Here is a 15,657-nt window from a genome sequence, read left to right as displayed (position 1 = left end):
TGAGATTCCTCGAAAATTGAAATGAATAAATAAGAATGATCTAACTTTTTGGAACATCCACTATATATTACTCTCTCAGTAACATATATTAAGAATAGGATATCTTATTCTACAGTACATAGTACTGAAACATACCGCTGGATCTGATGGTGGAACGAACTGTGGTTTCTCACCCAGATCAATATCAACTGTCCATTCATATGGTGGATCATTCTCTGGACAATTCAAGTCCTGCAGAAGAACACTACATATCTGCTTTGCTGTGAGAGTTGGGGTGTTATCAATTATGTACACCATTATATCCTGTAGAATAAATTAAATAACATAAGTTGTCATAGCATGTAACAGAAGATGGTTTATCAATATAGATCATAGTACTAGTAACAAAAAGAGACCACCGGGAAACAAATCCAGAGAATAGTAGAATGCTATTTTTATATTAAAAAGCATCTTCTGATACAATTACTGGTTTTTATTGCCCATAGTGATTTCTAAACTACATATATTTGTAACCAGTTACAAGCACTAAAGCCATAAATTGAGAAAAATTCAACTTGTTTCTACGATTGTATCTACTCTGTAATGCACTCTCAGATGCATAATGGAGGGGAGACTGTCATTGTACAAATACTGTCAAATGCTGTTCCCATGCTTTTCATGGTCATGGTACACTAAATGATTACACGTAAATGACAATATGGAAAGGATAGATTGCTACTCATTGTACAGAGGAGGCGCTGAGTCTCAGACAGGCGCAATGAAAATAAGACTGCTCAAATATTAAAGCTTTTGGACAGATTCCTTCTCTACAGCAGAAAACACACACGCATTCCCACAAGCACAACTCATACACATGTTGCCACTGTCAGGGCACTAGAGTCTGACTGTTACAGCATCTGATGAAGCAGCAATCTGCTGGGATGGGTGATGGGGGTAAGGGGGAGGCATGAAGCATGGAGGGAGAGGGGATGACAGGGAGGGGGAGGGACAGCTGGGTGTGGGTGGGGGAAGACGCTAGTGCTGCCTGGTGAAGTGTGCAGGAACTTTGTGGGGAAAGGACAGGACTGTTAGTCACAGCATTGGGAGGCTGTGCTAGGGAGGGGGGGTGCAAGGGGGGAGGGGGAGGAGAGAAGTAGAGAAGAGGAAAGGACTTGTAAGTGTATTGGCAGGCTAGAAGATTTATGTAGTGCTGGAGGGGGAGCAGGGAAGGGAATAGAGAGGAGGGAGACAGGGACTAGCAGAGAGGGGATGAGTAGTAACAGAATGAAGGGTATGTTGTAGGGAGAGTTCCCACCTGCCTAATTCAGAAAAGCTGGTATAGCTAGGAAGAATCCAGATGGCATAGACTGTGGAGCAGTTATTAAAATGAAGCACTACTTAATTCTGGATGGCATGTTCAGGAATTAGGTGGTCCAGCCGTCTCTTGGCCACAGTCTGGCATTGGCCACCCAAGCGGACATTCAGTTTGTTATTTGCCACGCCCACGCAGAAAGCAGCACAGTGGCTGCAGTTGAGTTGGTGGATCACCTGGCAGATTCCACAGGTGGCCCTGCCTTTGATCAGATAGGTGATGCCCGTGGGGGGATTAGAGTAGGCAGTAGTAGGTGGATGTATGGGACAGGTCTTGCACTCTAAGTCTACTGAAGTGGTATGAGCCACGAGGAAAATTATTGGAAGCAGCGTCTGAGTAGGGGAAGACAAGGAATTGCATAGGGTCAGTGGGTGGCAGAATACCACAGTGGAAGGGGTGTGTAGGAGATTTCTCATTTCAGGTCATGATGACGGGCTGTCAAAACTCTGTTGCTCCAGGCCTGGGTGATACTGAGCCACAAGAGGAGTGCTCCTTTGTGGCCGGGCAGAGGACAAGTGATGGGAGATTTGCTTGGAGAGGGACAGATGTCACTACAGATGCAATGAGCATGCATGGCTAGGTTGTATGGAAGGGATTTCTTAGTGTGATGTGGGCAATAGCTGTCAAAGTGAAAGTAATGTTAGTGGTTGGTAGGTTTGCTGTGAATGGAGGTACTGACGTATTCATCCTTGAGGTAGGGTTCAACATCAAGCAAGGTAGCTTGCTGGGTGGAGGAGGATCAGGTGAAGTGAGTGGGAGAGAAGGTGTTGAGGTTCTGGAGGAATGGGGATATCATGTCCTCACCCACAATCAACGTCATGAAGATGTCGTTAACGAATCTGAATGAGGTGAAGGGTTTGGGATTCTGTAGATGGCCAATGAATAGTTCGGCATGGGATGGTATCACATGGGTGTCCATTGCTGCAGCACAGACCTGTTTATAGGTTATGTTTTTATAGAAGTTATTCAGGTGAGAATTTAATTGGTCAAGGTGACCAGGAAGTAGGTAGTAGTTCAGGTGTCAGTTGGGCATTGAGAATGGTAGTGTTTAATTGCAGCAAGGCTGTGAGCATTGGGGAATTTAGTGTTGAGGGAGATGGCATCATTATTACATATGTGACCCTTACATGTACACTGAAGAGCCAAAGAAACTGGTACACCTGCCTAATATTGTGTAGAATCCCCGCGAGCACACAGAAACACCACAACACAATGTGGCATGGACTCGACTAATGTCTGAAGTAGTTTTGGAGGGAACTGACATTATGAATCCTGCAGGGTTGTCCATAAATCCCTAAGATTACAAGGCAGTGGAGATTTCTTCTGAACAGAATGTTGCATGCCATCCCGGATATGCTTAATAATGTTAATGTCTGGAGAGTTTAGTGGCCAGCAGAAGTGTTTAAACTCAGAAGAGTGTTCCTGGAGCCACTCTGTAGCAATTCTGGACATGTGGGGTGTTGCATTTTCCTGCTGGGATTGCCAAGTTCTGTCAAAATGCTCAATGAACATGAATGGATGAAGGTGATCAGACAGGATGCTTACATGTGTGTCACCTGTCACAGTCTTATCTAGACAAATCAGGGTCCCATGTCACTCCAACTGCACAAGCCCCACATCATTACATAGCCTCCATCAGCCTGTACAGTCCCCTGTTCATATGCAGGGTCCATGGATGCATGAGGTTGTCTACATACCCATACATGTCCACCTGCTCTAAACAATTTTAAATGAGACTCGTCCAACCAGGCAACATGTTTCCAATCATCAAAAGTCCAATGTCAGTGTTGATGGCCCCAGGTGAGGCGTAAAGCTTTGGTCGTGCAGTCATCAATGGTACACAAGTGGGCCTTCATCTTGGGAAGCCCATATCAATCATGTTGTACCAGTTGTTAGTGCTTCTTCCCATTCTATTCACAAACAAATGGCAGGATGTACAATAGAGAACTGTTCCTCTCTGTCTCTTGAAATTGGAGTCATTATTGTCCTCACACCACCTACAATGTGTAACTTTATCACCATCTCAAACATCCTAATTAACCTCAATTTTGTGATACATTCTTCACAGGAAAAGTTGTTCTGTGGCTACCTTTATTACTAACTTCAGTCCTGGTAAGATCCACTTGATCAAATTGGTATCCAACTGCGAGACAATCTATCTTTTTGCCATCTGACGTACAGCAAGTGATATGATTTCTGTTGCAGCATAATGACAGCTAAACTGTCAATAACAATGAACTGGCCAGCAATAATAATAAGAAAAACACACTCTGAACCATAAAGACCCATCTTCAGAAGATTAACATGTTATACAGTTTCTTTCTACAGCTCTGGGGTGAAATAGTGACCTTCTAGCAAATAAATCCCCCCCATGAACCATGGACCTTGCCGTTGGTGGGAAGGCTTGCGTGCATCAGCGATACAGATAGCCATACCGTAGGTGCAACCACAACAGAGGAGTATCTGTTGAGAGGCCAGACAAACGTTGTGGTTCCTGAAGAGGGGCAGCAGCCTTTTCAGTAGTTGCAGGGGCAACAGTCTGAATGACTGACTGATCTGACCTTGTAACACTAACCAAAACGGCCTTGATGTGCTGGTTCTGCGAATGGCTGAAAGCTAGGGGAAACTACAACCGTAATTTTTCCCAAGGGCGTGCAGCTTTACTACATGGTTAAATGATGATGACGTCCTCTTGAGTAAAATATTCCAGAGGTAAAAATAGTCCCCCATTCAGATCTCCAGGTGGGGACTACTCAGGAGGACGTTAATATCAGGAGAAAGAAAACTGGCATTCTACGGATCGGGGCATGGAATGCCAGATCCCTTAATCGGGCAGATAGGTTAGAAAATTTAGAAAGGGAAATGGATGGGTTAAAGATAGATATAGTGAAGTTTGGTGGCAGGAGGAACAAGACTTCTGGTCAGGTGAATACAGGGTTATAAATACAAAATCAATTAGGGGTAATGTAGGAGTAGGCTTAATAATGAATAGGAAAATAGGAATGTGGGTAAGCTACTACAGACAGCATAGAGAACACATTATTGTGGCCAAGATAGATACAAAGCCCACACATACCACAGTAGTACAAGTTTATATGCCAACTAGCTCCACAGATGACGAAGACATTGATGAAATGTATGATGAGATACAAGAAATTATTCAGATAGTGAAGGGAGACGAAAATTTAATAGTCATGGGTGACTGGAACTCGATAGTAGGAAAAGGAAGATAAGAAAACATAGTAGGTGAATATGGAATGGGAGTAAGGAAAGAAAGAGGAAGCTGCCTGGTAGAATTCCGCACAGAGCATAACTTAATCATAGCTAACACTTGGTTCAAGAATCATAAAAGAAGCTTGTATACATGGAAGATGCCTGGTGATACTGGATGGTCTCAGATAGATTATATAATGGTAAGACAGAGATTCAGGAACCAGGTTTTAGATTGTAAGACATTTCCAGAGGCAGATGTGGAGCCTGACCACAATCTATTGATAGATAGATACTGCCTACAAGAAAATCAAAGAGACCTTTGGAGAAAAGAGAACCACTTGCAAGAATATCAAGAGCTCAGATGGAAACCCAGTTCTAAGCAAAGAAGAGAAAGGTGGAAGGAGTATATAGAGGGTCTATACAAGGGCAATGTTCTTGAGGACAGTATTATAGAAATGGAACCGAATGTAGGTGAAGATGAAATAGAAGATGTGATACTGCATGAAGAGTTTGACAGAGCACTGAAAGACCTAAGGCATAACAAGGACCTGGGAGTAGACAACAATGCATTAGAACTGCTGACAGCCTTAGGAGAGCCAGGCCAAACAAAACTCTACCATCTAGTGAGCAAGATGTATGAGACAGGCGAAATACCCTCAGACTTCAAGAAGAATATAATAATTCCAATCCCAAAGAAAGCAGGTGTTGACAGATGTGAAAATTACCAAACTATCAGTTTAGTAAGCCATGGCCGCAAAATACTAACATGAATTCTTTACGGTCGAATGGAAAAACTGGTAGAAGCCGACCTCGGGGAAGATCAGTTTGGATTCCGTAGAAATGTTGGAACACGTGAGGCAATACTGACCCTACGACTTATCTTAGAGGATAGATTAAGGAAAGCTTTTGACAATGTTGATTGGAATACTCTCTTTCAAATTCTGAAGGTGGCAGGGGTAAAATACAGGGAGCGAAAGGCTATTTACAATTTGTACAGAAACCAGAAGGCAGTTATAAGAGTTGAGGGATATGAAAGGGAAGCAGTGGTTGGGAAGGGAGTGAGACAGGGTTGTAGCCTATCCCCGATGTTATTCAATCTGTATATTGAGCAAGCGGTAAAGGAAACAAAAGAAAAATTTGGAGTAGAAATTAAAATCCATGGAGAAGAAATAAAAACTTTGAGGTTCGTCAATGACATTGTAATTCTGTCAGAGACAGCAAAGGACCTGGAAGAGCAGCTGAACGGAATGGACAGTGTCTTGAAATGAGGATATAAGATGAACATCAACAAAAGCAAAATGAGGATAATGGAATGTAGTCGAATGCTGCAGGCATTATATTACAAAATGAGATGCTTAAAGTAGTAAATGAGTTTTGCTATTTGGGGAGCAAATTACCTGATGACGGTCGAAGTAGAGGATATAAAATGTAGACTGGCAATGGCAAGGAAACTGTTTCTGAAGAAGAGAAATTTGTTAACATTGAGTATAGATTTAAGTGTCAGGAAGTCATTTCTGAAAGTATTTGTATGGAGTGTAGCCATGTATGGAAGTGAAACATGGATGATAAATAGTTTAGACAAGAAGTGAATAGAAGCTTTTGAAATGTGGCGCTGCAGAAGAATGCTGACGATTAGATGGGTGGATCACATAACTAATGAGGAGATATTGAATAGAATTGGAGAGAAGAGAAATTTGTGGTACAACTTGACTAGAAGAAGGGATCGGTTGTTAGGGCATATTCTGAGGCATCAAGGGATCACCAATTTCGTATTGGAGGGCAGCGTGGAGGGTAAAAATCATAGAGGGAGACCAAGATATGAATACACTGAACAGATTCAGAAGGATGTAGGTTGCAGTAGGTACTGGGAGATGAAGAAACTTGCACAAGATAGAGTAGGATGGAGAGATGCATCAAACCAGTCTCTGGACTGAAGACCACAACAACAACACAGCAAATAAAACATTTTTATTATACGTTTTAATGTCAGGTCAGACAAATGTCTGTCTTGGGGACTCCCAGCTGCCAAGCATACTCTCTAGAATGACTCAAAGGACCTGAATGCTTGTTACATCACACAAGCTATTTGGATCCTCCCACTTGATACTAGTTTTATTGAATGACATTTGAAAATGGAAAGTTGCCCATCCTTGTGTCCCAATGCCCTCCTGGGCTTAATGTCATATATATTGCATCATTGTTTTCTCCAGAAATAATTTTTCATTGCACTATTCATTTCTGCTACCCGTAACCTATCTTTTCTTCTCACTGTTATCTGTGGACTGTGGCTGGCACTGTCATTACCAATGTGCAATCTTTGACCTGTACACTCTGACACTTCCCCCTTCATCTTTGTCCAGCTTCATCCTCAGTAATGGTGTGTCTTTCTCATCCAGGGAAGTGAGTGACATGCCCTTCCTTTTAACCTTTCCAAATCTATCCATCTCTTATCTACGAGGAAGGAACTATTAGTTTTGAAAGCTAGGAAGTGCATCACTGGTACTTTTATGTGTCTGTGCATTTCACCTGCAGACAGGCAAACACACACACATTCATTCACACAAGCAAGCACACCTTACACATACATGACGACCCTCTCCAGCAGCTCAGACCTGTGAGCTGCTGGAAATGACGGTCATGTGAGTGTGAGGCATGCTTGCTTATGTGAATGAATGTGTGTGTGTTTTCTTCAATGAAGAAGGCTTTGGCCGAAAGCTAATGTGTAAGTGTCTTTTCGTTGTGCCTGTCTGCAACTCTGTGTGTCATTTTTACAGTGAGTAGCAATTAGGACCGTTGATATTTTTAAAAATATCGAGAATCCGATACATCAATATTAAAAAAAAAAAAAGAAATATTATTATCGACCACTGACTAAAAGTATCCATATATTGACAAAAAAAATACCAACATACAGGCCAATACAAATATCAACATACAGGCCTATAAAAATATTGGCTGCACAGTGTAAATATACTTCTGGTTTTAAATAATTTATCGTTAGATATTCTGTACATCAACAGGCTAGCTGCCTGCTTATCCACATTAGAGCAAGAACTGAAAGGCAGCAAGATGGCGGCAAATAGTAATGGTAAAGTTCTTAGTTTATGTAAAAACTCGTGTTTTGATGGGGAAAAGTGTAAAAAATGTGGAAAAGCACTGAAAACCGGAATCACGTGCAAGGAATGTAATGACTCGTATCATTTTCGATGTGCAAAAGTGGACTCATCTGTGAAAGAAAATAATGAATTTATAACATGCTGGAACTGTAGTCAGTGCTGCGTTAAGAGCTCGGATAACTATCATAAAGCAAAAATTTGTGATTGTAGAGAAAAACAGAAGAAACAACGACAATAGAAACATATTATATGGAGACAGCCTTGGACGTAAAATAGCGCAAAACATTGCAAATATGCAAGACAACTTTGCAGCTGTAGGCAACATCCAGCCTGGAGCCCCTCTTTCTGCTGTGGTGAAGGCGTGCATGCAGGATTGTGACTTCTCCTCATCCAATGACTGTGTCCTTATTATGGGAGGTTCATATGATGTAGCAAGAAATCAAGCAAATGATGCAATTAGACATATGAAAATGGTGCTGGGTAAGTTAAATGACACTAAAACAATTATTGTCAACATTCCACAGAGGCATGATCTTATGAAACAGTCTATTGTGAACCGGGAAGTTCATAAAATAAATGATAGGATTAAAGCTCTATGTAGTAAATTTCAGAATGTGTCTCTAGTAAATGTCAGCTATCTAGAAAGGGATCTGCACACATCTCATGGTCTGCACATGAACAAAAGAGGCGAAAAGGTTGTTAGTAGCAAAATTATTGAGGAAGTCAGGCGACATTGTCCACAAAGTGATGAAAAGATGTCCATTGCCATGGGGTGGTAAAACCCACCTCAACAAAATCTGCCACAATGCCAGCCACCGCTGGCAAGCCAGGGAAACTTGTAAAGCCAGCTGACCTCATTTGCTAGTCCAAAATTATCCTCTATGGTCCAGCAGGTAAAACTCAGCCTTAAAATCATACACCAGAATCTTGGTAGTCTTAGAAATAAGCATAATGATCTAGATGTAATTTCACAGATTGACAAACTCTGTATATTAGTTGTAACTGAACATTCGTACAATGAAGTTCGGATTAGCATTCATCAGCCACTGTGTATGAAATTCTGCACAGTCTTCAGCAGAAAAGACAAGACTGGAGGAGGTGTAGCAATTTTCACTGTAAATGAAAGTAATTTTAATGTTGTTGATGTGAGTGCCTTCTGCCTGGAAGGAGTCTCAGAATTTGCTGCAATAAACCTAACATGGGGTAAAGATAACATAACAGTTATCGATGTTCACAGGCCACCTGCAGCAGATATCTTTTTTGTAAATCTTCCGGACTTGCTTGTATATATAGACACAACATTTTCTGGGCCAAATGGTCATGTAAATATTATAGTTACAGGGGATATAAATATCAATTTATTAACAAATGATGTCAACACCAAAAAGTTACATTGTCTGTGTGATGAATTTAACCTGACCCCACTCATTCAGGAACCCACTACAGAAATTGGCAATAGTAAAACATGTCTTGACAACATAACAACAAACATAACCCACCTATCCCACAGTGCATCTGTTTTAAAACTAGCCATCTCAGATCACCATGCAGTACAGCTTAAATTGGAGCTCCATGAGGCCCCCACTGTCACCACAAAGCAATAGTTTGTAACTAAAAGAATAATGTATAATGATAACATAAATCTGCATGCTAGCACATATAAAATAATTTGAAAATAATAGCTTTTCATATGATAGATTTGCTGCTGACTTCTATTACTGCTTTGATACCACATGCCCACCTGCAATCACAAAAATGACACAAACAAAAAATATAAACAAAAATATTTGGGTAAATAGTAATGTCACTGAAGCTAGGGAGAAATTAAAACTACTCCACAGTGCAATGTTGAATAATAGAGGAATTCCTGAGCTGAAAGAAGCCTTCAAAATATATCAAGCACACTATAAGGACTTACTCACACAGAACAGGAGCAACTATGTTGCAAATAAGCTTCAAAACTCACACAACATAACTGCTGGCATCTGGGCAGTCATAAACAGTTTTAGAAACTGCTATGACAAATCCTGTCTGGACTTTACTATTAACCACAATGGCATGCTCATAAAAGACCAACTGGAAATTATAAATATTTTTAATGAATATTTTTCTTCAATAGGGGAAGCCATAAATGACAAACATGAAAACATGTACTAGCCCAGTTTTAAAGGTAATACATGTGCCCATAGTATATATCTAGCCCCCACAAACTGTGTAGAAATAATGGACATCATTAGCTCTCTAAAACCCTCTAATTCAACTGGGCATGATGGCCTAAATATTAATGTTTTAAAAGCCTGTAGCCAAAATGTCTCTGTACCTCTGTCTGCAGCAGTCAACAATATAATAGAATCAGGTACCTTTCCAGACAGACTAAAAATAGCACAGGTAACACCCATTTTTAAAAAAAGGTGACAACAACAAAATAGAAAACTACAGACCAGTCTCAATTTATATTGACTTATCCCATATCAGTTGTACAAGCCATTGTACTGATTTGATCTACGGGACAAATAATAAATAAATAAATAAATCCTTCCTGTCTTTTCCAAAATAGTTGAGAAAGTTATATACAACAGGATTATAAACTTTAACAAACACAACCTTATGTTTGAAAATCAAAATAGATTCCTAAAAGGTAAAGCAACTAGCACTGCAACTGCTCAACTATCTGAAGAGGTGTTAGGGGGTATCAAAAGCAAGGAACATGTGGCGGGTGTATATGTAAACCTGGAAAAAGTCTTTGATTGCGTGAATGTTGACATCTTATTAGACAAGCTATGGAACAAGTGCATTAGAGGCGCTGCTTATGACCTAATAAAGTATTATATGAGCAATAGAAAACAGTTTGTTCTGCTTAAAATCGAAAGTGGCATCCACAAATCAGAGATCACTTACATAAAATATGGTGTACCCCAGGGCTCGGTGTTGGGCTCCCTTCTGTTCTTGATCTATGTAAATGATATTAAATACTGTACTATAAATTCCAAAATTGTTATGTATGCTGATGACATGTCCATTGTGTGTAAAAAGGAATCATGTAATGAACTAAAGAAATTGTTCAGTTTTTTAATGAAAGCCACTTAAATGTAAGCACCAGTAAAACATGTTTGATGGAGTTTAACAAAAGTAGTTTGAATAATGAAATTAAATTATACATTGGCAACTAATTTGTAAAGAAAGAGTCTAGTGTAAAATTCCTTGGCCTAACAATTCAAAGCAACCTGAAATGGGACACACATATTGACTCCATAGCAACTAAGTTTTCAAAAAATATATTTGCAATCAGTACTATTAGCAAGTACTGTAAAGACACTGTAGTCCTAAAGACTGCATACCATGCTCTTTTCTCCTCTCACTTTATCTATGGTATTGAAATTTGGGGGGCAACAACCAAAGCTAATCTAGATAAGCTACTTATTCTTCAAAACAGGGGTGTGAGAATAATCGGTGGAGCAAAATATAGGGAATCTTGTCGCAGCTTGCTTCCAAAAACAGGTGTGTTAACTGTTATAAACACATACATTCTAAAAGCCATATTGCTTGTGAAAAGACTGCACCCAAACACTTACTCAGATTTCCACCAGTACAATACTAGAAATAAAGAAAGATTTTACATCGGCAGCCACAGAACAGCACTTTACGAAAAGAGCCCTCAGTAAGCAGGTATAAAATTAGAAAATACACTGCCTAGTGCAGTCATGGCTGTTCCTACAGTTAAACTGAAACATCAGCTTAAGAAAGTTTTAGTAAAACACCTTTTCTACGCATTAGAAGAGTACCATACTTATATGAAGAACAACAAATGCTTTGTGAAATTATGTAAATAGAAATCAGTAAACATCTTACTGTAATTTTGTTGTAAATTAATGATGTATTCACAAGAATGTGTCTTGTGTGTTGTACAAATAACTGTAACCATTATTGTTTCTTTGTGTATGTGCAGTGTACCACCTGATGTTGAATAAAGCTATTATTATTATTATTATTATAGAGCTGTGCATTTCATTTAGCAGAAAGAATAATTGTGTTTTGCAATATGGAACACAAACAGCACTTCTTCTGCAGTGATACATACATTTATCTTCCTCTGTTTGTAGTTTATTCGTACTTAAAGTTACGCTGCTAGAAGTTCTCACAGAAATTGCCAACAGGTGCTTCTTTATGTGCTGCATTATATCGGCACATCTTCCATGTTCAATGGAAAAAACTAATGACACAACGTGAATTTTACCTTCATACTCGTGGTTTCCTTCAAGAAATAGAACTTGTCTTTCATGGTTTTCAAGAAAGAATGCTTTCTTTTCCCCATGTTAATGGACATTATCTAGTTTCATGTTTGGCAAACAACAGACAACAGAGCTCACTAAATCAAGCTTGCTGATTCCATTGTTGAAACTGCTGCCTTTTTCTCATTGTTGTCTGTAACAGTCTGAAGACATTATGTTGTTTGCATCTACTGCAAATTTATGTCATCAGACAGTGAATTTGTAACTACAAATAGAACGGAACATTGATAGCCCTAAAACATTCCTTAACGAAAACTTGTTACATCAGTCCCTCTGATCTGCAATAGCAAATAATCATTACTAGAGATGGGCAAAGTGAAACACATAACTGTTTTGAAACAATTGAAACAGGCAACGTAATGTTTCGGAATGCTGTTTTGAAACAGTTCAAAATGTTCAAATGTATGTGAAATCTTATGGAACTTAACTGCTAAGGTCATCAGTCCCTAAGCTTACACACTACTTAACCTAAATTATCCTAAGGACAAACACACACACACACTCATGCCCGAGGGAGGACTCGAACCTCCGCTGGGATCAGCCGCACAGTCCATGAGTGCAGTGCCTTAGAGCACTTGGCTAATCCTGCTCAGCTTCGAAACAGTGAAACAGTTTGTGTTTTGTAATCGTATGGGCCTTCACATTATATCATCTTGAGTGTCTATTGTATAAATATTGTCACAAAAACATAAATGAGGCGCGAGAGCGCCAATCATATCGCAGAAAGTATGAAACTTTCACTTACGCGTCTTGCCAGTTTTGTATTTCCTCCAGCAAATGTGCTGCTTTCATGTCATGTGAATTTCATACTTTCCAATTGGATGAGGACAGACTTTGTATGTTTGAGATAATGGATTTTGCTAAACTGGTTCCCCTGGTATTCTAGTGCCTAATTTTGATAGGTTTTGTGAGTGATAATCTGTATGTGCTCTTGAAAAAGCATATCATGAGATACAATTTATTGAGATATCATTCCAGGAAGTGAGGCAATGAATTAACATTTATGAGTGTGTCACTCACTCTTTTATTACTCACAGATAAATTTTCCATTTTTTGTTGTACAGAGCAGGGTGCAAAGTGACTGGTGCACACAGATCAAAAAATTGCCATAAAAAACTGGAGGATATAGCACAATGGTCAAGTATGGCAGTTTTTCATTAAACATTCACAAGTTAGCTGGATACAGCTCATAAGATGTACACTTGATAGAACTGGAAAACATGTTAAAACATTCCAAGGTAACTGAAATACAGAGATCGATATGTTTTCTTGAAGTATAAAATCCAGACTAAAATTTAAAACAATTCATACAGTGTAATGTCTTTCTGGTACCTATATAATGGCAGATCTGGCTGTACACCACTTATAGTTCTTGCTAAAGAAGTTTGTTTGATGTACACTTGTATGGAGTTCTCTCAAGTACTCACAGCAAGCAGATATATTATCATTTGATAATAAATTTCTCCAGAAAATTAGAGATGAAGTAAAGCTGCTGTTGAAAGGCAATTTTTATCACAGTATCTGAATCAAAAACAAAAGTATCAAAGTACTGGTACCATTGTTGATCTGCCTGAGAATTATTTATGATACACAAGTGTAGTGGATGGGTGCCAGGAGGTGCCGTATTAAAACTCGTCCGAGCTTTTCAAATGAATTATTTTTTCCACTACAGAGCTTTGCTGACCTCAGTCCACATCACAGGCCCTGCATTGCTGAGGTAGCACCCCAGTGGCCCATGCAACGCACTGTGTCGAGCCAGCCTTATACGCTAGCTGCAGAGTTCCAATTATGTCAGGATGGCAGCGCTAGCAACCAACTCAGTGGCCACCGTCCCCGCTGACTCCAAACTGCTCCTCCGGGGGCCATAGGCTGGCTGCGTTGCTGCTTCTTCCTCGGCTGGCATAGCTGGGAATGCAGCAGCAATGACCGCTCCTGTTCCGGCGTCTGAACCTGCGGCCCTCGCCTTGTAAGTCTCCAGTACGTGTCGGGAGCCGAAACGACTGTCCGCAGTAGCGAGCTGAAGAGTGACCCGCCCTAGCTGGTTGCGGACCCCACGTTGGCCTCAGAGGGTCGAACCAATGACCTGCCGTGGACTGGAATGCTGTTGCCCCATCTGTTGCCGTGTGTCGCCAGTAGTGTGACATGCCCCGCCGTCCAGGAAAGCTGCCACACTTGAATGAATCTCGTTAGAAAACCACACTTACTTATACTCGGCTTCATGGCTCTGTTTCGCTAATGCATCACTGAGTCACGTATGCCCCACACCACGGTTGCACCAGTGGGCCCCTTCTTCTTATAGCTTGCGACATGCGAACTGCTGCGTTTATGCTTTTCAGCGGTTCGATGGCCCCTGTAGCCTCCATTCCACTTCGCAACTGCTGGTCAGCGTAACTTACTGCAATCCAGCCCAGACCCGGCTGTAACTTGTGTGCTCCGAAATACTGCACCAAATCTAACTTCCCTGTCTTAAACTGTGGTGCCACTACATTATTCCCCTCTTCAGAAAGACCCGGTCCCCAGGTCGTCCTTTAACTAACTCTTAAACTTGTTTGGAATGGCACTTTTGACATGCTTATTTACTAATAGAAAACTTAAATGTGGTCTAGTGCCCCCTTAAAACCATGACATAAAACAAAACATAAAAATTCCTTACTGGATGACCACTGCTTGATCAACCCCTTACCTACTTGTCTCACGCCCTCAGTATCCAATCCTCTGTGACATGTACTACCCTTGGTTCCCTTTTGGAATTAGCTCTCCGCCTGATCAGAAAGAAAACAATACATAACAAAGTCAAGGCTGTGATGACACTTGGCACAGAGGTGCTCAAAATGATCGTTATTTGATGTTGCCTTTCCCTATACTGTGCGACATGTTGAACAAGCTGTTCGGCTGATATGTGCCCATCTTGCTCTATAATGAACAGGTTTACGGATCTCAACAGACCTGGCTGCAGAGTTTGATTTAACAAGGGCAGATTCTGCTTTGTCAAAAACTCTAAAGTGGTTTCTGGCCAGTACAGCTGTGGCTGTGTAACTTTCGCTTGTGTGACTCCTGAAATTGACGTTGGCACATGGAAGGTTGGTCCTATTAAGTTACACTTTGTTCCATTGATTAAAATTCTGCTCCCCTCGAGCTCTACACGTTTCGCTTCCGTAAACTTTCCTTGCTCAAAACAACTTGCCACTACTACCAAATTCTTGTAGGTGGAGAAAATCCAAGGCATCCCGACTCGTTGGAAGTTCAATTTTGGTTCCACGATGTCGCTTGGATAGTCTATTCCTTTCCCCCTGTCTAAATATAACTGCACCATGCATGTGTCCGGATTGGTACTTACCACCCTGGCTGGACATACCGTTACCTTCCCTCTATGGCAGCTTTGTAACTGGAGGGCTCTTCAGAAATTGTTGTGCTTACTGTTGCAAAAGGATACTGATAAAGGGGCCAAACACATATATACGAGACACAACTGGGAGCATAGAGCGACAGGCATACAGTTGGTTCAGCACAAACAGCTCACCGGTTAATCTTCCAAAGACTAAAGTTATCCAATTCCAAAAAGATGGTGGGTGGCAGAGTGTAGTTCTGGTACCAATATCCGAACCTTTCCCCCCCCCCCCCCCCCCCCCTCCCGCCCTGCTGTCCTATTTTTCTCATCATGGTCATTTCGTGACCATGTATGTGAGAG

General features: G+C 40.7%; 1 protein-coding gene across 1 annotated transcript in view; it reads right to left on the bottom strand.

Annotated features, from left to right (window-relative positions):
• The window catches only part of LOC126237192 (sphingomyelin phosphodiesterase-like), a 169,056-nt gene that overhangs the window by 77,628 nt on the left and 75,771 nt on the right, over window positions 1-15,657 (bottom strand). The window contains exon 4 of the mRNA XM_049947071.1: window positions 136-303. Within this exon, the coding sequence (XP_049803028.1) occupies window positions 136-303 (168 nt within the window). The remainder of the gene's footprint in view (window positions 1-135; window positions 304-15,657) is intronic.

This window comes from Schistocerca nitens, chromosome 2, assembly GCF_023898315.1.
Source record: "Schistocerca nitens isolate TAMUIC-IGC-003100 chromosome 2, iqSchNite1.1, whole genome shotgun sequence".
Lineage (NCBI taxonomy): Eukaryota > Metazoa > Arthropoda > Insecta > Orthoptera > Acrididae > Schistocerca > Schistocerca nitens.
This window is presented reverse-complemented; position numbering and strand designations above follow the sequence as displayed.